The 23933-nt window shown below is 44.1% G+C and overlaps 1 protein-coding gene across 1 annotated transcript in view; it reads left to right on the top strand.

Annotated features, from left to right (window-relative positions):
- LOC119160767 (organic cation transporter protein) overlaps nt 1-23933 on the top strand; it is a 718234-nt gene that overhangs the window by 552033 nt on the left and 142268 nt on the right. The window contains exons 7-10 of the mRNA XM_075880997.1: nt 2187-2355; nt 12418-12565; nt 21041-21126; nt 22742-22953. Coding sequence (XP_075737112.1) covers nt 2187-2355; nt 12418-12565; nt 21041-21126; nt 22742-22953 — 615 coding nt within the window. The remainder of the gene's footprint in view (nt 1-2186; nt 2356-12417; nt 12566-21040; nt 21127-22741; nt 22954-23933) is intronic.

Raw genomic sequence — 23933 nt, 5'->3', positions numbered from 1 at the left:
ACACACACACACACACACACACACACACACACACATATATATATATATATATATATATATATATATATATATATATATATATATATATATATATATATATATATATATATATATATATATATACCACGAAGCAGCAATCAAGCAACGCCAAACATGTGTTGTAAAAAAAACCTTAATACGTGCAGTGTTGGTAATTGCGGTAGCATATCGTGGGAGTAGATTCTATTCAGATGTAGTTCTTACAATGAAAGCGTGAAAATGGGTTGTGGTTCTCCTTTGAGGAACATGACTCTTTTGTGGATGATTGATTCTGAGTAATATGAATGAGGGGGTTTAACAAAATGTTCACGAAGGCTATTGTTATATTAATAAAGCTTATGAAAGAGACAGAACAGGGCTATCTTACGCCGAATGGTGAGTTCAGGAAAGTTGAGCTGAAATTTTATTACTGTAAACTGGCCATGCGGGTATATTTGGAATAGCCTACCCGATTTGGTTGTGCTAAAAACGATGTCAGTCAACTTTAAAGATGCGTCAGACAGCTTTCTCTGCAGTGATAATTGCTAAATTCTGTCACCAGCATTTGTTTCCTGATTTTTAATCCGCAAAGTCACTGCTGTTTGTTTCTTCTTTTCTTGTTGATGACTATTATTCTGTTATTCCTGTGTGCGATTGAATGCTGTTTTATTGTGTGAATACTATGTATTATGCAACACCCTCCCTATAATGATTTCAAGCGAGGGGTACAATATCAAATAAATAATATAAATAAATAAAAAGAAAATATTGGTGAATGGGTGGCAACCTATATATTGAAGGAAACTTGGATGACGCTTGAGCTTCTACTTCAAGAGTATAACGTGACACGTCATCGGGCTCAATGTATATCTCCTGATCGGTTGCTAGCGTAACATTGGTTCTTAATGGGTGCTTGAAGTATGCCACAAAGAAACGAGCGTTAGCACGCGTAACATTCGCCATTTCAGACTATTTTAGAAAGCCTACATTAAGTACACTTGCTTAATTTATTGAGACATGGGGTTTAGCATCCCAAAACCACCATATGATTATGAGAGACGCCTCAGTTGAAGGCTGCAGAAATTTCGCCCGCCGGAGGTTATTTAACGTGCACGCAAACCTGAGCTCACTGACCTACAGCATTTTCGCCTCCATCAAAAATACAACCACTGCAGCCGGGATTTGATCCCGCGACCTGCGGGTCAGTAGCCGAGTACCTTAGCCACTAGACCATCGCAGTGGGGCAATTCTCTTGTAGCTACCAGGTGCACAAAGGTCACTGCAATAGTTGCACAGTCTCCGTTTGTGAAAAGGTCACAGTTTTTAGACACACAAAAGTAACAACAGACACGCTTATTTAGTTTTGAGATGTTAAACCCAACATATCAACGAGACACTTATTCACGTTGTTTTGTACCTGTGGATATGCTTCGTGCGTTCTTTGCGCGTGAGAAACTTGGGGCACGTTTCGATCTGCTTGCCAATCTGCACGTGACCTTCCAATTTGTTGCTATTGTGTTCATGGCTTAAGCTTTGTAGCAAAGCTGTGACTTTTTTTTCATAGCACGGGCATTTGTAGTTAGCAGAAAAACACTAAAATTTACACAAGATAAAGCTCGAAACTGTCTAATCGCACGTTTTGCAAACCAACGAACAACTTTGTCAATGGAATTTCTGTACCTTCTTCGTTACCTATAAAGTCAGTCAATCAACATGGCCTAAATAGGAAATTAATCAGAACACAGAAACAGTCAGACTCACTCCAGGTAACAGTCAGCAACATGGCGTCATCATTTTGATCGCGTTGTCGTTGCGTGTGTCGGCGTATTTTTAAACTTTGGATAAAGAAAAATGGGGCAACCTGTATAACTTAGTTCGTGTGTTCGTATGTGTGTGTCTAAAGTTGCGGGTATAGATAGGCTTGCATTGTTCTCAATTTTTCACAGGAGGGTTGTTTGAGCACCCTCAGATCCCTCCTTCCCCTATCAGGCACGTTTATTCAAGATATATATATATATATATATATATATATATATATATATATATATATATATATATATATATATATATATATATATATATATATATATATATATATATATATTTATATATATGTATATAGAGTGTGTGAGGTATTAACTTGAGCAATGTCTACACTTTCGATGCAGCGATGGAAGTATTGTCTGCACGACACCGGGCGCTGGGCTCTCTAATCTCCACTGGTGGTTGGACGACAGGACTCTTGACATTGACGGGTCTCGCCTGGCTATTTCGAGACTGGATGATCTTCCAGGGTGTCATCACAGTTGCTGCCATGGGCAGTGTCGTTAACTGGTTGTAAGTACATACACGATGTTCATGGTGGTGGTTGTGTGTTCATCCGTGGCAATCATTCGATTATACGATGACCTCTAGCGTATCTTCACTAATTGATATCCACGCTAAGCCAGTGATGCCAATAGCATGTGCCTATCTCTGCATTTTACATTATCAGGTGTTGCGAAAAGAAATCTGAAGGTAGGAATAAAACTAACCACATTCCACACAGTATTGAAATAAAAAGAAGGGCTGGATAATGATGTGGACTTGTAAACATTTTCTTTCTTTTTTGTTTATTGAAAGAGTGGAAAGAGACAAAAAAGAAAATAACACAGCGTACCCAGGGCTAAGCACGACCCACTCACGCAGTTATGATGCCATGACAATGAGAAAATATTGGAACTCTGATCCTGCGCACTGAGAGATGCACCTGTAAGTCTTGCCAAATTATGAGGAGCTATTTGAAAAGCTATATTATTTCGTATAATTGTTCACCTATTGATTGGGCTCTCTGTTCTTGGGATTCATTTTTCCTGAAAATTGCAGGTTGCTTTGCAGCTTAATTTTTTGCGAAAATTCTGCGTTCATTGAAAATAACTTCTCACCAGTCCCCGATTCACCATAATTCAGAGTTTAGGTTCGGAACATTCTCAACACTTCTATATCTGAAATCAAATAATATCTCAGGACGATCACACCAGTGCCAACCAAAAGTGTACTTCAGTCGTAGGGATCGTTTGAACGCACAAATAACATACGCATAGAGGCACCACAGTGCTTGTTTAGCGTGGAAGGACTCTACAGAAAAGAAAACAGGAAAAAGCACTACACCATAAGTTGACATAACTTACTGCGTCGCTTCAATCTATACATCGACAAGAAGGACGTACAGTGCCATCCATAGTTAGGGTGAATACTGCTCAGCTTTGTCATGCTCTGCGTATAATGCTATAGTGCAACCGGTGTGAACGCGAATCAAAGCGTAGTGGAGCATGCGTACACGAACACAGTAAAACTCAACCTTCTACCCACTCCCTCTGTTCCATTGAGCAGAGCTCTCTCAGCTGCGTAGTGGCTGTTGCTATAGAAAGGAGTGGAAGATTGGTTGCGTGGTATCCGTCTTGTCTTGTCGTGTCTGCTGCTGCTTGTAAAGTATGTAGACCAGCACCTTTCGATAAATTGCCACAACTCGACTTTATGTACAGGAACTTATATACAAATTTACAAGACTCTTCACCATTGAAATCATCGCATGTTGCCTCGGCAGAGCTGATAGTGCAGAACACTCTTTGCTGCGACCAAAACGACCACGAGGAAAGGGAAACCAGGTTTTAACGCCTCAGTTGCCCCTGCCAATTCTCCTCACAGCCAAACAAAACAAATCAGTCCGTTTATTAGACAGACTAAATACACTTGTTGTAGTCCTCTTCTCTCACTCTCTTATTCAAGCACTCGACCTCTCGGTCGGAGAGAGAGAGACGAAAGGACCGGCCTGCACACGATGTTCCGCGAACTGCATGAACGCACACGATGGTAATGTCGTTAGGGTTGCGGGCCCATACCATTACTGCGAGTTGACTACGCTGTACAGCGTGACAGCCGTCCCGCGGACTCTAATCCAGAAGGATGGGTGTCAATACACCGGATGCCCTCACGTCAACTTCCGGCACATCGCTGGCCAGGGACCACCTAGCTGGTTGTTAAAAGCGGTGACCGACGGCGGACTTCTTACGAGAACCGGCGTCCTTACGCCAAGATTATCGTCTCCCAAGAACCAGTTCTTAGGGAAGCGCGCTCTTTTGCGACAAAGAAGACTCACCCCTCTGGCCTGCGACGCCAGACATTACACACCTTTCCCAAGATTCGCGCTAGCGCTCAAATGCATGACGATAGTTATAGGGCGAGAACAAAACAATGACACGGAGACAAAAAGGACACGAAAGACACGAGAATTATCGTCATGCCATACCAACTAGGCCCAAGCTGCCACACTTCTAAGCTCAAATGCAGCTACGCGAAAAACAACATCATAAAAGGATGGCGCCGAACATCCCCAACCCTGCTGGCCGCACTTCGCAGTTCTTTGAACGCCACAGGCGTCTCTGCAAGGCGTGCATTAAATTTTTCTGCTTAAACCTCGGGGCCCCAACAAACGGGCGCCACAACAAAGCAGCAAAAAAAAAGGAAAAGAAAAACGACACGGGGTCACAGTGTACACGAGTACAACTGTACAACTCATACATGTTTCTTGTCATACACATGCACAAAAACACTTCCCCGAAACACACACACCCTTCAGCACATGGTGCTGTTCAAGTTAAACAACGAATACCATAACTCCTGCATGCTTACACACACGCACAAGAAAAAATACACTTCACTGAGACACATACATTTCAACGCATGTTGCTGTTAAAGTCTATCGAGGTTCCCGCACGTCACTCCTAACTAATGGAGTTTCCGCCACGTGCCTAGTCCTCTAGTGTCTCAACGGGCCCTGAGACACCGCTGCCATTTCCCGAGCGACCATTAGGTGCTTTCGACAGTGTGCATGCGTCGGCAACAATAGTGAGGGGGGGGGGGGCTACAGACCATGGTCATCAGTGCGCTGAAGGGCCAGAAACTGAACGCTCCCGAATTCTAGCTGACTGGTGAGGAATCGCGGCATTGAGTTGGAGAAAACCCGTGCCATGCAAACGCGATCGACGCCTGAGCGTCGCTTTTCGCCCGCCGCGACAGGTAGACCTCAGAGGTGGCCATGGACAAGTTCCCTACGAGCCAATATGGCTTTTCAGGATCTACTCTTATCAATGGCGCTGCCTCACACAGTGTGGCTCCATGCCGCCGAGACGCTTCATCCACCTACGCAAGCTTGTTCTCAACCTGCTCTCCCATTAGCTCAAAAAACGGCCGAGCTACCTCCGCGTACTTTAGCTCACAGCTTAGGTAGTGTCCACACGATCCCTGAAATTTTATCAGCTCCATCCGTATGGTTGGCACTCTCAACCCTTTGACAACCGCAATCTCCTCACCGTCAGGCGCCCGACAAGGGAAACCTGCAACACGCCTTAAGTAGCTTTAAAAATGAAACTCCACGCAACACTGTTCCCACTCGAGAAGTCTCCCGACTTCCCCCATTGCGATTCTGTGGGGATGCAAGCTCTTTCCAGTTAATCTCTCTTCTTCACGAGTTTTCGGTTGGCGCACCGAAGTCGCATTGGGTTGGCCACCGAACGGCACTCCGTTTTCACTAAACATCTCGCGCACTCGGTCGTAGTCTCGGTCGTGGTCTTATTTTTTCGGTATCGGCCATCTGATCGGAGACTGGGCAAGTACCCACAGCACACGCTGCTGTCGGTCGCAGTTCATCCTCAACATCGCTAAATTCCACGCCTTGCTCGAATGATATGGCAACTGACCCAACTTTTGGGCAACAAAAGCGCAATTCACTCGCGTCCCCCAGCTCTTGAGGCTCTGCCAGCCTCTGTGCCACGCGCAAACGGTCGCGTTGTCACTCAATTTCTTCCGCTTCCGCGCCCTCCTCGGCTATCTGCGGTTTTACCTCGGCATGCTCCTTTTCGCGGAACTCCTCGGGTGCGCCTGTATCTTCCCTGCCCGCCACTTGCGATCCGTCGGGCGACGCGCGGCTGCCCTGGTGTTTGTCGTCGTCTCCGTTACTCACAAAAACCTGGGGCATTACACCCTTTCTAGTCGTGGTTTCCCCCTGGTTTTCAGGGCTCTCGGCTTCTATTTCCCGCACTTTGGCCGTGTTCAACGGCCCACTTTTCGGCGTCAGCTCTGTGCCACCAGTCTCCTCCGCACCTTCAAATATGCTCTCGGAAGCGCACTCATGTTTAAGTGATTTCCACGCTTTTTCTGACAGCAGGCAATTCGATCGTGCTGTCAGTCGGCCAGTTAACGAGCAAAGCGTGAGAACCATCCCCTTCAGATCAATGCCAACGCCACTTTCGCTAGACATCGTCAACAGGACCGCCACGCGCTTCGCCTTCACTGTATCATCGAACGCAGATGTTAAGTTAACGATGCCCTGCGGCTTCACCATCTCCGGTGGGATCGCGCTCTCCCGCAACACAGTGATCTCCACCCCGCGTCCAAAACCACTCCTATATGCGTCCTTACAGCCGAGGGACACGGCAATAAAGTCGCTGTGCGCTACCACCAGCTCTCCCATCGAAACGTGTGCCACTAAGCTCTCGCTCTCAGCGCCCGGAACCCCTTCAGTCGGCTGTTTCTGGCGCTGAGGGCAATTTAATTTTCGGTGCCCAGTGCTACCGCAACAGTAGCATGTCCTGGATTGACGTTTTCCTTGTGCGCCTAGGCTTTATCCGGCCCCGCTACTCTTCACTGTCTCATTCTCAGCTCTATCTTCGCTCACGTGGTGCGCTTCCGCTGGCTTTTGATTCGCGTGTGTCACAGCGCTGTTCGCACCCTGCGCTTCCTCAAACGTTCGCAGCAACGCGGATATCTCTGGGACACTCATCCACGTTATTCCTTCTTGGAGTGTCACATACCACACGGCCTCCTCCGACAAATTTTTCTTTTATTAGTCGGCAACCAAAAGCTTAACCAGGCCCTCGAATGTCGAAACACGCCTTGCCTCAAGGTAACAGTGGAGGTAGCTTTCTAAACGTGTCGAAAAAGGTCTCCACCCTTCGTTCGCACGCTTTCCCGACCCCAAGAATCTTCTTAGAAATTTCCCAGCCCAAGAATTGAGCTCGTCCAGCCCCATTTGCTTGATTACATTGTAATCTTTATGCTCCATTGGGTTCATTCACGTGGACAAAAAAGGGACTCTATCCGCTACCAACTGGAAAACCAAACGTCCTCAAAACTCTCCTGGTACCTCGTATACTTCTAGGGCACTCTCCACGGACTCAAACCACACTGGTGCTTCAGCCTCTGTTGGAATTATGGGTAACACCCCGTGAGGACTTTCGAGTAGCGTCTCAGTTCGCTATATGGATCCCGCCAGCCGAACTCAAGTCCACTCCGCCGAGAGCTTCCACCCATCATCTGCGACAGTCTCTCCATCTCCTACCGCAACTCCTAGCGGGGTGTAGCCCTAAATCTCGTCAAATCTTATCTAGGGAATAGAAAGCAATGTGTAAGCATTAAAGATAAAAGTTCTTCGCTATTAGACATAAACACCGGTGTTCCGCAGGGAAGTGTGTTAGGCCCCGTGTTATTTAACATCTACGTAAACGACATAGTAAGAGTTAGCGAGAACGTCAAATTTTCAGTTTACGCTGATACCACAACCTTGCTCCTCCAATCCAACGACGTATCTAATCTTAGTATACTAGCTCACGACGCGCCAGAAAAGCTACAGAAATGGAGTGAAGTGAATACTCTTGTTACCAATGCTGCTAAAACAAAAGCTGTTCTATTCAAACCAACTAATAAAAAATACATTCTAGCTTAGACTTACACCTCGGTGACAAAACAATTGGGATTGTACAAGACGTTAAAATCTTGGGGGTCACTTTCAGTGAAGACTAAAACTGGGATTCCCATGTGTATGATGTTGCCAAAAAGCTTGTCAAGGCATGTGGAGTGCTTTCAAAATTCCGAGATATAGTTTCTCCAAATGTTAAACTCCTCAATTATAATGCTTTATTTCACTCGCACATCAATTACTGTACCCTCGTCTGGGGAAACACCACGCAAAAGTACAAATAAAACTTGATCAGGCTACAGAAGAAGGCAATACGACATATCGCAGGTGTTCCATACGACGCTCATACATCAACAATATTTACAACATATAATGCGCTCCAAGTAGAACAACTGTACAATTTCAATCTCTTTGCTAAATACAAACATGGTTTGAAAAGTAAAACCAATTTTCTGACACTGTGTCAGCTCAAAGAGTCACCCGCAACACTTTACAACATAAGGAAAAGAGACACATGGCAAATACCGTTTTGGCGAACGAATTACAGCCTTAAAAGTCCTAAGCATATCATGCCAAACTTTTTGAATCACCTAAACAACAAAGGTATTACGCCTGATACGCTGACAAACAAGCAGTGAAAAGAATATTTAATTAGCAACCCCAGAGAGTCTGAGAATGTGATCAATTTTTTTCGAGTTCATTTTCACTATGTATTATTTTATAATATCATATTCACTTTGATAACTCGTTTGAATAGAAGTGCATTTGTGCCTTTTCGTATGTATATGTACAAACATGAACTGTTTCATGTATTTGTGTTTTCGTTAGGCATACTGTTTCAAGGTAGTGTTTCTTATATATATAAATTATGTTATTTTGTAATTCTTCTCTGTTCTCCCATATTATGCCGGATTCTTTCAGTGTTTGTGATTTTACATTATGTCTGCCGTTGAAGTTTTCTGCTAAATTTGTTGAAATTTCACTTGCTTGTTTTATGCGTTCTTGCACTTTTTCTCTTTTACTTGCTTGTATTTTATTTCATTTTTACATCACCACGTTTCTGCGGCCAATCTGCTCAAGGTCAGGAATCCCGTCAAGCTGCTTTTTAGCAGCCTTTATATCCTGTTCTTGCATCTTTTTCACTTTTTAATCTCATTTACATTTTGTTTTGTGTTGACCATTGCCATTGTATGAAAACATTGAATCACTGTACTTTATTAATATGATTGCTGAAAAAGATTGCTAAAATAAACTGAAACTGAAACTGATGGCTGCCGCACCACAGCCTCCTTAGCAGGGTGGCTCGCTTCTTCATTAGAACAGCCGATGTCTTGGTTTTTGGTACTGCGTGTTCTCCGCCACACGACGAACTCCTTGGTGCGCAGAGCGTTCCTTGTCGTCGTCGTCTCGATCTTATCTGACTGCAACAGTAAAAGTCAACGTTCTACCCACGCTCTCTGTTCCCTTGAGCAGAGCTCTCTCAGCTGCGTAGCTGTTGTTGCTATAGGTGGGAGTGCAAGGCTGGTTGCATGGTGTCCGTCTTGTCTTGTCGGGGCTGCTGCTGCTTGTAAAGGATGTAGACCAGCGCCTTTCGATACATTGCAATAACACGACTTTATGTATAAGAACGTATGTACAAATTTACAAGACTCTTCACCGTTGGAACCGTCACACGTTGCCTCGGCAGAGCCGATAGTGCAGAGCACTCTTTGCTGTGACCAGAACGACCGAGAGGAAACAGATACCAGGTTTTAAACCCTCGGTTGCCCTTTCCAATTCTCTTCACAGCCAACCAAAACACATCAGTTCGTTTATTAGACAGACTAAGACACTTGTTGTAGTCCTCTCCTCTCGCTCTCTTATTCAAGCACTCGACCTCTCGGTCGGAGAGAGAAAGACAAAAGGACCGGCCTGCACACGATGTTCCGCGAACTGCATGAACGCACACGATGGTAATGTCGTTACGGCTGCGGGCCCATACCATTACTGCGAGTTGACTACGCTCCAGCGTGACAGCCGTCCCGTGGACACTAATCCAGATGAATGGGTGTCGATATACCGGATGTCCTCACGTCATCCGCCGGCACTCTGCTGGCCGAGGACCACATAGCTGGTTGTTAAAAGCGGGGACTGACCATGGATTTCTTACGAGAATGGGCGTCCTTACGCCGGAATTATCGTCTTCAAAGTGGTTCTAAGAGAGAAAGGAAGAACAAAGTGAGCCCTGTAACTGTCTGCTTCAGCAAGCGACACCTGAACAGTAGCTCACAAGTGATGGGGGTGAGGAGGGATTAAAAGAATAGGTATAAACGTGTAGAGAGAGAGAAACAGTATGCCAGAGAGCGACGACATATCGAGGGGATAGGAGAGATAGGAAAGATGGAAACACGGTCCCAGGAGTTCGAGGACGGGGCACCACTTGCGAGAGCTCCTGTCGACGTCAGGAGATAGCGTAGAGGAAGTCCAGTCGGTCAGAGCTACACTGTCGGCGGAGGTCGGCGTCAGGAGATGACGTAGGGCGAGCCCAGTCGGCCAAAGCTACGCTGATGTCGGAGATCGCGAGGGCACAATCGGTCGGCACGCAATCCAGCGAGCGAGGATTATCGTCTCCCGAGGATCGGTTCTTAGGGAAGCGCACCCTTTCGCGACAAAGAAGACTCACTCCCCTGGCCTGCCACGCCAGACGTTACAAACACACAGAAGACATTTTACGTCACTAGCTACAGCGCTCGAGTGCGCCGCTCAAAGTAGCCTTGTGCTGCTTTTTCTTGTCTGGTGTACATGAAGAGCCGCGCATTCGTATTACTGCGCCACTTCGATATCATGCCCCACCGCGCTGACTGTAATGTGATCACACGCTGAGCTGTGTCCACCCTGTGCACAGCATTGTACGTAGTTTCCCCCATGCACAACAACAACCACAACTTGATATACGAAGCGCACCCAGAATAACGCTTCCAAAACAGAAAGTTCAACACCAAGCAAGGTTAAGCAAGCGAACTAATGCACTGCGAACCCAAAAACTGTGTAAAGAATGCTTCCGATTATTTCCGAGTAGTGGCACGGCTCTCCTATATTATAAGGCTAAGCTTAGGCAATGCTCTACATTTTCATTTTTTCAGCCTTGAGCTTGACTGTGCCAGTCGGCAAAGACTGTTCATGTCCTTTAGGAGCTGTTAACACAATGACCATACAGACACAACAGTTTTTTATAAGGGAGACGAATCCTGAAGACCACACTAACGCTGCATTCTACAAACGTCGGGTGTCTCTTGTTTCCTTATTTCTTATTTTCTTATTGCTTATTTTCTCATTTTCTTAAAGAACATTGCACATATAAGGAAAATTCAAAAAAGGACAAAAATATTTGTGAGGGCCCCCAGCAGCATTGCGTAAATGCAATCCGATGCACGTCATCACACTACAGAATAGCTCATCGTGCGCTATCGAGTAATAAAGATGTTCGACGTCCACGGAAAAATGTTGACCTGTGAATGGTTATCGCTGAGGAAAAAATATATTAAAAGAATTTTTCATGCCTAAAGGATCATTAATTATTATATTCAAAGATTTTGGGAAAAAGCTGCTGATAAGATATGCTAAGAGTTGCTTTCACACAATATTGCATTGAACACTACTTCTGATTTGTGAGTCTGCAATGAAGAAAGCTTGGGGTCTGTCAGGTAAATTAGAATGGTGAACAATTTTACTGGTCAGCGTTTATAGGGCTTTTTTTATCTACCTGGGAACCCATAGCTGAAGTTATTGGCCTTGATTCGAGTTTCTTTTGGCACAGGTGTTTTCGGCAAGGTTATCAGTCGTAACAATATTAACCTATACATAACAAGAGTCAAGGTGACATAATCGTCGAAGACGCGGCCATTTTAGTTTGAAGATTTATCGCTTGTTCATCAAAAGTGCCCATCAGTGATCCCAAAAGAAAGTTACACCTTGTCTTAGAACTTTAAAACTCACGGTAGTGCGCGCTGTTGCAAAAGTCTCAAATGTATTCTAACCGTCCAATATAACAGACAAAATTATAAAGAGGATGTTAATTACAACAATTGTTCTGTTAATGAGAAAAAGAAAAGCCGATGAAAAACTAACTTGCCGCTGCCGCTATGCAATCTGTGACCTTCGAATTCCAGTTACTTGAATGAACATGTGCAGTAAAATTCCCATGAACAATATGCTAAAGCAATGTAGCACCGAAAAACTTGCGGCTAAATTGTGCCTTTTCGTGGCGCGTACTGATTTTCCGAAGTGTTGCTTTTGGAGTAGAAATCTTGAACTAACTGCGGAGCTAGTAAGCTTTGTCGTGTATTCTTTGAAAGTACCTAAACAATGCATTATCCTGAGAATCGATTTTTTGAATAGAGGCATAACCTTTCCACCTTTCACACTTTAACTACAGTTGGTAAATCAGCAAAGGCGCGTAAAGCACCTCACTGAAAACATAATTAGGAAAGTATTGCTATCTGTCAGTTCTGTATTCACAGTTGCAGTGCCGCCAACGTATACACATTTTCCAGTAATCCAGCCCAAGAGATAAAACTGCAGATTCTGCCGCATGCCCTCAATAAAATATTGCATCACCTAAAAAACACTCCTCATGCTGCGATGAGCATGTCCCCGTGTTTACCAGACATCATGCTCTCTTTCAGTTTTATTCCCGAATCTCCCCGATGGCTCCTTGCAATGGGAAAATACGACCAAGCAAGTGAAGAACTCGAGAAAGCTGCTCGCAAGAACAAGGTGACTGGAGTTTCTGTGGAAGCAATCATCAAACAGTTCAAGGAAAAGATCTCCCTGGTGAGCGTAGTTCAACGATGTTAGCGCGATAGCGTTACGCAGAAATTGCGGCGGGGCTTCGGTGACAGCCTCGTTGCCTGCATGTGAGCGAAAAATCATCTTGCCCGTGACCTAAAACTAGAAAAATATCCCAATGCAATAAATAATAATATTCTTTGGATTTAACTGAAAATTGAACCCAGATTGGCCACTGTGTGGCAAGCGTGTGTTCAACCACAGAACCACACTTTTTCTTCTTGGTACTTATTACATTGGGGTTTCATGTATAAACATATATAGTACGAAATATTCAAGGCGACCTCTATATTGTGCGAAAAGTGTAGGAAAGCAAATTTTATACAGCACTCTGTTCTAAGAAGGAAGTTTTAATGAGAAGAAGGAGGAGAGGTTGACTTTGAAAGTGGGTTTCTATAGCCTTCTCCTCCGCATGGGGTAAGGGGATGATGATGTGTGAAGTTTAACGTCCCAAAACCACCATGGGATTGTGAATGACGCCGTAGTGGACGACTCCTAAAAATTCGATCACCCGATGTTCTTTAACGTGCACCCGAATCTCAGCACACGGCCCTACAGAATTTCTGCCTCCATCGGAAATGCAGCCGCTGCAGCCGGGATTCGATACCGCGACCGGCAAGTCAGCAGCCGAGTACCATAGCCACTAGACCACCACGGCGGGGCTGGGGTAAGGGGAAAATGGAAAGAAAGAGAAGAAAAGTGCATGATAATGGTCGATTGTGATATAGCACTAGGAGTAACTGCACACACTGTGCCGTTCGGTGTAGGACATGCAAGGAAATCTCTACATTAGCACGCGCTCTAAAGACGGGAAGCTAAACCTGTCGTGCTTAGAAATGTCTCTTTCAAAAGCATATCAGGGCAGTGGATTTCAAGAACAGCGAATACCACTCCTGCTTGAACTGTAGTTGTTCATGAAATTATCGTAGCTGTATAGTCAATTGTGCGGAATGTGACCGCAATAACACTAATAGTTCCACATATGCTAGTCTTGATTGATTGATATGGGGGTTTAACGTCCCAGAACCACCATATGATTATGAGAGACGCCGTAGTGAAGGGCTCCGATTATTTCGACCACCTGGAGTTCCTTAACTTGCACCCAAATCTGAGCACACGGGCGTACATTTCCGCCTTCATCGGAAGTGCAGCCGCCGCAGCCGGGATTCGAACCCATGACCTGCGGGTCAGCAGCCAAGTACCATAGCCACTAGACCAACGCGGCGGGACACTTATGCTAGTCTAACGTTCCAGTTTTTTTTCAATGAATTGTGCAGGCCCATTAACTACACCATGTACACAGGCATAACATGGCTTGCTTTTGGGTGGCAAGTGTAAACGTATGCTATGAGAATTTGAATCAAATTTTTTTATTAGCTCCTTTGAGGACGTCCCAAATGAGTGTACCGCCCTTTAAAGTAACACAAAAATTTCTGATTATTGTGAAACTTCACAGAGGCGGCAAATAATTGAGGATACAAAGAAGTCGTAGCCGCTTAACCAGGCCTCAACAACTGGGTATACTGTTTTTGTGTGCAATTCGTAGAAAAATGTCTGCGATATTGGCGAAATGGGTGTTTTCGTCACGCGTAAAAACACGTGATGTCCAAGCTATCTAATTTATGGCGTGTGGTGCACTCATGTGAGAAATTACGTATTGTGATTGTTATTATACATATACTTACTTTAGCAACATAATAAGCAAAGAGTAGAAAATCTAACTTTCTTAAAATGCATTGATTCGTATACTTTGGGAATGCATCCGTACAATAGGGAGGAGAAGCAAAATTAGTAAACAGCAAACTTGGTGAAGCATCAGAGAAATTCACTTGTAGAACTGTTCTAAGCAGAGGATGAGTACAGTCCCGAAAGTAGAAGAAACCAGACGTCTATTTTCTACCAAAGACATGAACCAGCTTAAATACACTGTAGCAAAATTGTCTGGAAACGTCACGCATCATTGATTCGTTGGTTGATGACAAAAAAAAATGGCAGATCTTACATACGTACAGTGGGAATCGGTGATATGCGAAGCACGAATGAGAAAGCTTGATATGTCACCTAAAATCAGCACAACTTTACGAGGTGCATGGATGTAGTTCACAGTAAACACAAATAGAAATATTATGCGCTCTCAGGTATCTACATAGGATGCACGTATATTGCTTATAGTCGCAAAACCATGGTACTACTAACGTTTGCGATACCAGCAGCAGCAGTGGCGGGCACGTGAATTGTGCCTTTCGTGTCTTGATTATTATGTTTTCGCGTGTCATTTATGTTCGTCGTTCACTCAGTTCACCTAATACCAAACTTGGTATATGTGAAGCTAGTGAAACGAATGCGAGCGCGCTATAAGCATAGCATGTGGTGATTTTTTACTTGATACGCATATCATAATAATCATTTTTAAACGTGTCCCTTACCTTCGTCGCACATTCCCGTCACGTCATACCAAATTTGGTATAGGTTAAGCTAGCGTAACGTCCGCGAGCGCATCGTAAGCGTGGCATATAGTCATATTCCTACGTGACTCGCATGTCATGATTATCATATTGACACAAGTATATAACTTAGTCATCCATTCACGTCACATAATAACAACCTTGGTATATATGATGCTAGCGAAACGGCCGCGAGCGCACTATGAGCGTAGCATGTAGTCATGCTCTTACTAGACACACACGCAATGATTATCATGTTTGGACGTGTCATTTACCTTAGTCATCTATTCACGTCACGCAATACCCAATACGGTATATATCAAGCTAGCGAAACAGGCGTGAGCGTACTATGAGCATAGCATGTAGCCATGTACAAGTGCCACGCACATCGTGAATATCATGCTTGCACCAGTCATATGCCTGCGTCATCTATTGACGCCAGGTAATACCAAACTAGGTATATGTGAAGCTAGCGAAAGATTGATACGTGGTGTTTAACGTCCCAAAACCACTCTATGATTATGAGAGACTCCGTAGTAGAGAGCTTCGGAAATTTAGAGCACCTGGCTACTTTTACGTGCACCCAAACCTGAGCCCACGGGCCTACAGCATTTTCGTCTCCGTCGAAAGTGCAGCCGCCGTAGCCGGCATTCGATCCGGTGACCTACGGGTCAGCAGCCGAGTACTTTAACCACTAGACCATCGCAGCGAGGCTATGAAGCTAGCGAAACGACCGTGAGCGCACCATCAGCGTATGACGTGTAGTCATGACTTACACGACATGCACATCATTGTTGAAGCCTGTCACTTATGTTCGCCATGCAGTCATGCCATACCATACCAGATTTGCAATATGTAATTGGAACGAAACCACCGCAAGAGCACCAAAACCACGACATGGAAATCATTCCATTCATGATATATCTGTCATGTTTTTCATGTTATGTGCAGTCAATTATGCCCGTAATACAGTCATGTTATGCCATATCAATTTTGGAATTTTGGTATAGATGCGATCATCAAACGGCTAAGAGAGCTAAGAGTCATAGATAGATAAATAGATAGATAGATAGATAGATAGATAGATAGATAGATAGATAGATAGATAGATAGATAGATAGATAGATAGATAGATAGATAGATAGACAGACAGACAGGCAGACAGACAGACAGATAGATAGATAGATAGATAGATAGATAGATAGATAGATAGATAGACAGATAGATAGATAGATAGATAGATAGGTAGATAGATAGATAGATAGATAGATAGATAGATAGATAGATAGATAGATAGATAGATAGATAGATAGATAGATAGATAGATAGATAGACAGACAGACAGACAGACAGACAGACAGACAGACAGACAGATAGATAGATAGATAGATAGATAGATAGATAGATAGATAGATAGATAGATAGATAGATAGATAGATAGATAGATAGATAGATAGACAGACAGACAGACAGACAGACAGACAGACAGATAGATAGATAGATAGATGGATAGATAGATAGATAGATAGATAGATAGATAGATAGATAGATAGATAGATAGATAGATAGATAGATAGATAGATAGATAGATAGATAGATAGATAGATAGATAGATAGATAGATAGATAGATAGATGTCGCTGAAGTTCGCTGAGAAATGCTTCGCATTATTTCTGTAGCAAATATTTTGGTTGCAGCGTGTCAGTGCGTGATTTTTTCGACGCGGTGACACGCCCTGTCCTCGTGGAGAGAGACGCCACTTCGCGTAGCCGGGCGCGCTCTCTCCATAAAAAGAAGGTGTGGCGCCACATCGAAAAGCCACGCGCTGACGCATTGCAACAGACTGTGTGGTGAGGCCTGGCTGACGCTCTTTTCGCCCACTTCACACCTCCGTGAAAGCTACTAGCGAGATCAAGCGAGATCAAGGCTCAAAAGGAGCATGCAGCCGCAAAGCACTGCTAGAATCGCACGCCGAAAGTTATCCTCATCGGCTTCAGCATGTGGGTAATGAAGTCCTGCGCGAACGGGAGGCGTTCGAGCGCAGCATGCGGCACGCCGGGCTTTCGGAAAAATAGATGCAGCCCTTGGTCCAAGAAATGCAGTTGGACCGAGCCCGTGAAGCGGCTGTAAAACGACGAATTGGGCAACCTCACCTCAACATCGGTGCCAAAAGACTCTCAATTACCGAGTGCACTTTCATACATAGATGCTGCGTATGCAGTACAATCTGCTTAAAGACCGATTGGTCTCACATCAGTGGTATTCGCAACAAGGGAAAACAAGAACTCGCAGTCAGAGTGCTCAAGAAAGCGTTCCCTAGTGCGGATGAGCACGCCGAGTTTGACTTGTGTTGGACGTGCAACAGAATGCTTGTGCGGGACAAGGTGATGAACGTCGTCTGGTACCCGCCGAAACCACATCAATCGGCGAGGCAAATCTCGTCGAAGAGCGGTTAATCTCACTCCGAATCCCCTTCAAGTACCTTTGTCACCTCACCGAGTTAGAAAGACAGTGCGGTGTCAAGGGACAGAGTTTCATCGTGCCTATGGACGTTTCAAAGATGTGCAGTTGCTTGCCGCGTAGCCTGTAAAACGATGTCGCTATGCACATCAACATTAAGCTGTTTCACAACTTAGTCAAATTTTGTGGTAGAAAGTTCTAATCAAGCCCACCAAGGTCCCCTGCACAAGCATTAGACCATCTACTTCAAGACCAAGCTAAAGCCGAAAATTCTCGATAAAAAGGACTTTAATAAACCGTTTCAAAATGTACATAGTCGATTTTCAGCCTCTTATTTTTTACTTGACGATGAACTGTAGCGCTGAATACTGAATCCCACTCAAATTATGAGGACCATATTTCTTGGTTGTATCTTTGCTTAAGCCCCTGTCGTGACCAGCTGAGGCTGCACTTCTTCATTTATTTTATTTATTTTCATAATCTCAGGGCCCGACAGCATTACAGAGAGGAGTGGTTGAACAATATGTTAATGATTGAAGCTTTGAAGGCGGCAGGTTCTCTGATCGCAGCGACGGAAGAAACAGGTGGTTCTAGTCACTGCCTGTTTGTGGCAGAAAAGAAGCATAACAAGTGTTAGTGCGGCATAAGGAAACTTTGACTTTAGGGTACGATCCAACCGTGGAGATGACTCCACGGTTATATGACTCGTACTACTCGCAAATGTAAAATCCTGCAAATATGGATAGTTGTCACATTCGTCAAAGATGCACAGTAAGCGGTGGAATACTACAATAAGACATCGCCTAACCAAACCGTCGAACTTCACAGAGCATAGGAACGTCTCGCTGGTTAAATTGTGCACTACACGCTAAGCGCATTCAGAGAGAAAAAAGGTGATATGCTCATGTGAAAGAATTTCTCCAACATTCGCCAGAGCAAGTGTGGTCAAGTTCTTTCTGGCTACCTGTGACACTTCGTTAGAAATTACGGATGTTCGCCACGAATGATATAGTAGCCCGGTGAGATGGCTCTGCTGGCGAGCACTATGCACTGAGTCGGTGAGCTTGTTCGGGCTATCGAAAGAGCGCAAAATTCAAATTACGCTCAATCATGCATTGATAGTCATACAAGCTTTTTTAGCAATCATTTCTTTATTTGTGCACATATGTTTTTAGGAACAAAAACCGAAATAGTACAAATATTTACCTATATAATTCAGCTAATGACCTTTTCATGTAGAAAGTGACTTTAGCAAGATTTTTCAAGCTTGAAACTGCAGTACGACAAACTTAACAGACATGCCATTCGTGTTGCGAGACATTTCACACATTTTGTTTGAATGGCGATAGCAATTATATTTATTATACTCAAACTCTCGGCTCAATCTTGCCGCCGGCATCGGCATCAGCATCACCATCACTTGTCCTACATGTATACGTTTCTATACATAAGAAAACGCAGGAAAGAAAAAAATCCTGTAAAAGATTCCGGCGCGCGGATTCGAACGGGGGACCTCCGAGTCATGAATGCGAGGCGTTAATCACTGAGCCACGGAGAAGCTTTTCTTTCTCTTTATTACTGAGCCACGGAAAAGCACGTTCTTTTATGGTCAAACAGCAAGCTATTTATATCTACCACTATACCACTGGTGATGGGCATCTCGGAGAAGGGTGGGAACTATCGTGTTTTCAGCATTACCAGCAAGATGGCGCAATGGCGCGCGGAGGTGCGCGCTCTAATTTCCCAAGCGTATTTTGTCCCACAGGTGGATGCTCACTCACGCCCCTTTATCTCGCGGCGAGAAGGATCGTATGTCTTGGCTGCCCTCTGGCTTTCAACAGAACGATTCTGTTGTATAGTTACCAGGCGCACAAAGGCCACTGCAATCATGCACAGTATCCGTTTGCAAAAAGAGCGCGGTTTTCAGACAAAGAAAAGTAACTACTGAGACCCTGATTCACATTCACCTGTACCTGTGAGTACGTTTCGTGCGTTATTTGTGCGTGAGAAATGCGGGGCACGTTTCTATCTGCTTGCCATTCTGCGCGTGACCTTTCCATTTGTTTCTATCGCGTTCATTGCTTCATCTTTGAGGCAAAGCTGTGACTTTTCTCTTGACAAACGTGTCCCCACACTGCCAGCATTTATGTTGCGTTTGACATCGCTTTTTTTTGCTGCTTCTCACATAACTATTGCTAAACAGCTCTGACGTTCTGACAACCAGTGTGCTTTGTTATGTCGTCGTTGCTTTGTACTCGTTGAGCAGCACGGTATAACAATTGTGTCATTCGCAATACTCTAGGTCAGCATCGTGTTGTTGCGTAGCTGAGTGCTTAGGAGGAAAAGAGATGACTGGTTTCTCTTTTGTCCTGCCCTTAGACATCTCAAGTGGTCATAATAACGACAGCTATTTGTCACGTGTGTGCAAGAGTTATTCACTGTCATACAGTATATATGAGACCACTCAAATGAGCTGCCTAACCAGAGTGCGACATAAAGTGAGTTTTAACCACAGAGTCTGGTTTTCGAAGAGGTGTATGCGACATGAGATTAAGGTGGCGTAGTGCAGACGCACGATACAAAATTATGAACAACATGTAAAGTACAAAATGGATCCTTAGTCCATGTATGTGCCCGTCAAATTACGGTAGAGTAAATTTCTGTTCACGCTTAGTGTGTCATGCAATTCTTCGTTTCGCGCTTCTTGCCTCCGTGCTTTACGACCTTAAGGCCGTCAACCAAACAGCCCACATTTCCACTATTTTAGAACGTATTAGTCGAGGATAGACATATCAAACTTTTATAATAGAAGGCAGTAATGCGTGTTCGCTTCCTCGGATCTTATTTCTAGAAACGACTCCCGAGTAAAAGCTGCTCATGAAGTGCAATGTATAAATTCCGAGGTTAGCTTATTGTCAACAAAAAAAAAACTTTGATGTGTGAGATGCAGTTCGCATAATTTTTCTTGGTGTGCCAACAATTTACGCGAATTTTTATGCTGGCAGCGATTGTGCCGTCGTTGTGGGTTTCGGGCAGAATGCGTCTATTAAAACACTCCAACGTTATTTTAATCCCATACAATGTTGTCTTAGTGTCTTTTGTATAGTTAAATTAAGGTAAATAGGCAGATTTAACTTTATTATTATTATTTCGGAATCATTTTGTTATTCTAGTGACGTACGGCTGCACGTTTCGGCCGATTCCTCTGAGTAGGTATGAGTCATATTTAAGGCGTCATCAACATCATCATCAACGCAATCTGCCACACTATATCTGCCTTTTCCGGATCTCAATTGAAGACCTCAACGACCAAGTACATCTTTTTGAACCACTACTTCAAGTGAGCCCGACTTATCAGGCGAGAAACACCACATTTAGAAATATGTACGCCATATGTAAGCAGCTTCATGACGCTGCGTAGGTTTTGCGCAGCGGTGGTTTGCTTAAGAAATTTCTGTTCCAGCTCGTGCTTTAGAACCTTTGGAGCCTAATAATATACTTGCATTGGCAATGACAAAAAAGCTTTTTGCTGCAGTTTTTGTGTTTTATAATTACAGGACAAGCTTGCAACGAAGCCCACGTTCACGGCTCTCTTCCGATCAAGATGCATTCGAATGACCTCATGTCTCCTCTCTGCCAAGTCGTAAGCTCCTCGCCAATTACGGTGAAAAATAGCGTGTGTAGTTCGTTATTCACATTCTCGGCCATATAAAGGCGCTTATCACCAGCTCTGTAATCAATCTTTCCAGTAATTCTCCATAAGTCACCACTACCCGGTGAAGTGTGGTGAAGTGCTATATTTTGTGTTCTTTCAGAGACGTGACTGTGGGGGGGGGGGGGGGGGGCGGTAGAAAATTGCTGAGGAGGAAGGAGAAGCTTGGGTGTGGCTTGATGGAGGCAACTGTGCTTTTTCACCGCTCTTCTGATGCCCATATATGTGAAACGCTGGAAATAAATTCTCCCAGCTGTGTTAACATAATAATAATAATAATAATAATAATAATAATAATAATAATAATAATAATAATAATAATAATAATAATAATAATAATATCTATCTGGGTATTAACGTTCCCAAACCACCATGTGATTATGGAGACGCCGTAGGGAAGGACTCCGAATTCTTCGACCCCCTGGGGTTCTTTAACATGAACCCAAATCTGTACACACAGTCCTACACCATCTTCCACTCCATCGAAAGCAGTGTTATCATAAGTATTCGTGACCACCTTGAAAACGTTCCTCTTCACCAAACTATGTATTTTATTTAGCAATACTGCTAGCCCCAACTTGGGGCCATAGCAGAGTGGGTGTACATAGTACAACAAAATCAACAGTACAATACTGCAGTCAACACAGAACAAAGCACTTCAAACAACATAAAAAATGTTTCACGAAGAAAAAAAAACACTAGTCAGATATAAATTTTTCAAATGCCTCGATACTGTCTGTTTCAATAATTTTGCTGTCAAGCTCATTCCATTCTTTGGCAGTGCGCGGAAAAAAAGGAATACTTGAAAGTATTATTATTGGGCTGGAAAGGAACGACAGTGTGTTTATGACGTTGTCTGGTAGAGTAACCGGAAGAGAACTTTAAGTATTCACCTGTGTTACTATTTATTCGACCATTAACTATCTATTTATTCGACCATTAACTATTTTGTACTAAGATACGTTGGCATTATGAATTGAGCAGTTATTACGCAGCCTGGACAACTCCTTATGGGTTCAGCCACCATGAAACATCTTTCATTCTATCGTTTCTTTTAGTTTTCTCTTATTTCATTGATGTAAGGGCCTAAACTGGTCTGGTGGGAGATGGCACAACAATGACACAAACCGAAAAAAAAATTCTTCAAGACGCAACAGATAGAAAACTAATTAGGCGGACTAAATATTTGAACGCACACACATAAAGTGGTAATATGCACTCATTCGTTAATGCGCTAGTATTCCTGGCAGGAACCGATATACTGCAGGTGGACTTTTCAATCGCTCATACACTTTCCACGTGTTCCGTCTTCTGCCAATCGGCATTCGTTGAAGAAGGCCATGTTGCGGCGGCTGCATTTCCGATGGAGGCGGAAATGTTGTAGGCGCGTGTGCTCAGATTTGGGTCCACGTTAAAGAACCCCAAGTGGTCGAAATTTCCGGAGCCCTCCACTACGGCGTCTCTCATAATCATATGGTGGTTTTGGGACGTTAAATCCCACATATCAATCAAAGAAGGCCATGTCTTTCGATGTACCATGGTGCAGGGTGTTGGACACGCTGGTGTACTACAACCTGACTTACTCAAGCATCCTGCTTGGGGACCCGTACCTTAGCTTTGCGCTAGTCGCTGTGGCCGAGTACCCGGGCCGACTTCTCGGCGTGGCCTGTGTGAACTACTTGCATCGAAGGACCGCCTACATCGCTCTGTACTCCTTTGCGTCCCTCTGTTCGGCGGCCGCCATCTTTGTGCCGGCGGGTAAGTGCATGTTTAGCGACAAGGAATTGTTTAAATCTGAACGTATCATGAAGTGGTGCATCCTCATTCAACCCTTACGGCACTTACCAACGAATATTTCACGACGCGGCGCCACACCAGTGGCTCGCAGTGGTGGGCTAGTCGTACATTTATGGCGCTGGAATAACTAATGTTCAGTGCTAAGTCCAAATTATGCAGAAGTAAATAACCCTTGTGTACATCGGTAAAACCTCCACGGTAAATGAGTAACCCTTTTGCGCGAAAGACGTCATGCTCTCCGCTGAGGCTTGAGCCGACTGGTTTTTTTATGAAAGCAAGATTCTGACCTCAAATTTCACGAGCCCAGAAAGCTGTGAGAACGCTTTAACAGCGCGCAAAGGAGTCGATATGTACCTAAAGCTGTTCTCGGCGCATGTACCCTCGGTTCTCATGAGCTCCTCCAGCCCACTTCCCAGGTGAAGGATGCTAAAGTTCACAAGGTGTAGCTAGCCTTATTGCTATATTATTTACACCATTCCTGTCTATGTGCACATTTACACTATTCCTGTCTATGTTATATACGGTGGTCATTTTATTTGAATGAAGCTGCGTGCACCGGCGTCAGGCCACACCTCGTTGGTATTTAAAGCCGACGAATTTATAAAGCATTTAACTAAAGGCGATGGAGACAGTCTATACTTAGTCCACCTCCGCCCTAAAATAAATGGACATAAAACAAATCAGAATACCTGAGAGAAGTGCGTAACTTTCTTTAAAGCTAAAACTGGCCCTTGTAAAAATAGAAGTTCGTTCAATTCCAGCAGCGGCTTCACGTCGTTCTCACGCTACGTCGCATGCGTTGGTGCTCCTTCATTTGGCGCTCTTTTTCCTTCCAGTTCATATAATGGTCTACTCCTGATCTTGAAGCAAAAAAAACACAACAGAAAAAGCCTATTGCGCACTTTATGCAATATACAGCCGGTTATCATTCTTCGAAGTGT

Source organism: Rhipicephalus microplus, chromosome X (genome assembly GCF_043290135.1).
Source record: "Rhipicephalus microplus isolate Deutch F79 chromosome X, USDA_Rmic, whole genome shotgun sequence".
In the NCBI taxonomy this organism is placed as follows: Eukaryota; Metazoa; Arthropoda; class Arachnida; order Ixodida; family Ixodidae; genus Rhipicephalus; species Rhipicephalus microplus.
Note: the sequence above shows the minus strand (reverse complement) of the source record. Positions and strands in the feature narration are given on the sequence as shown.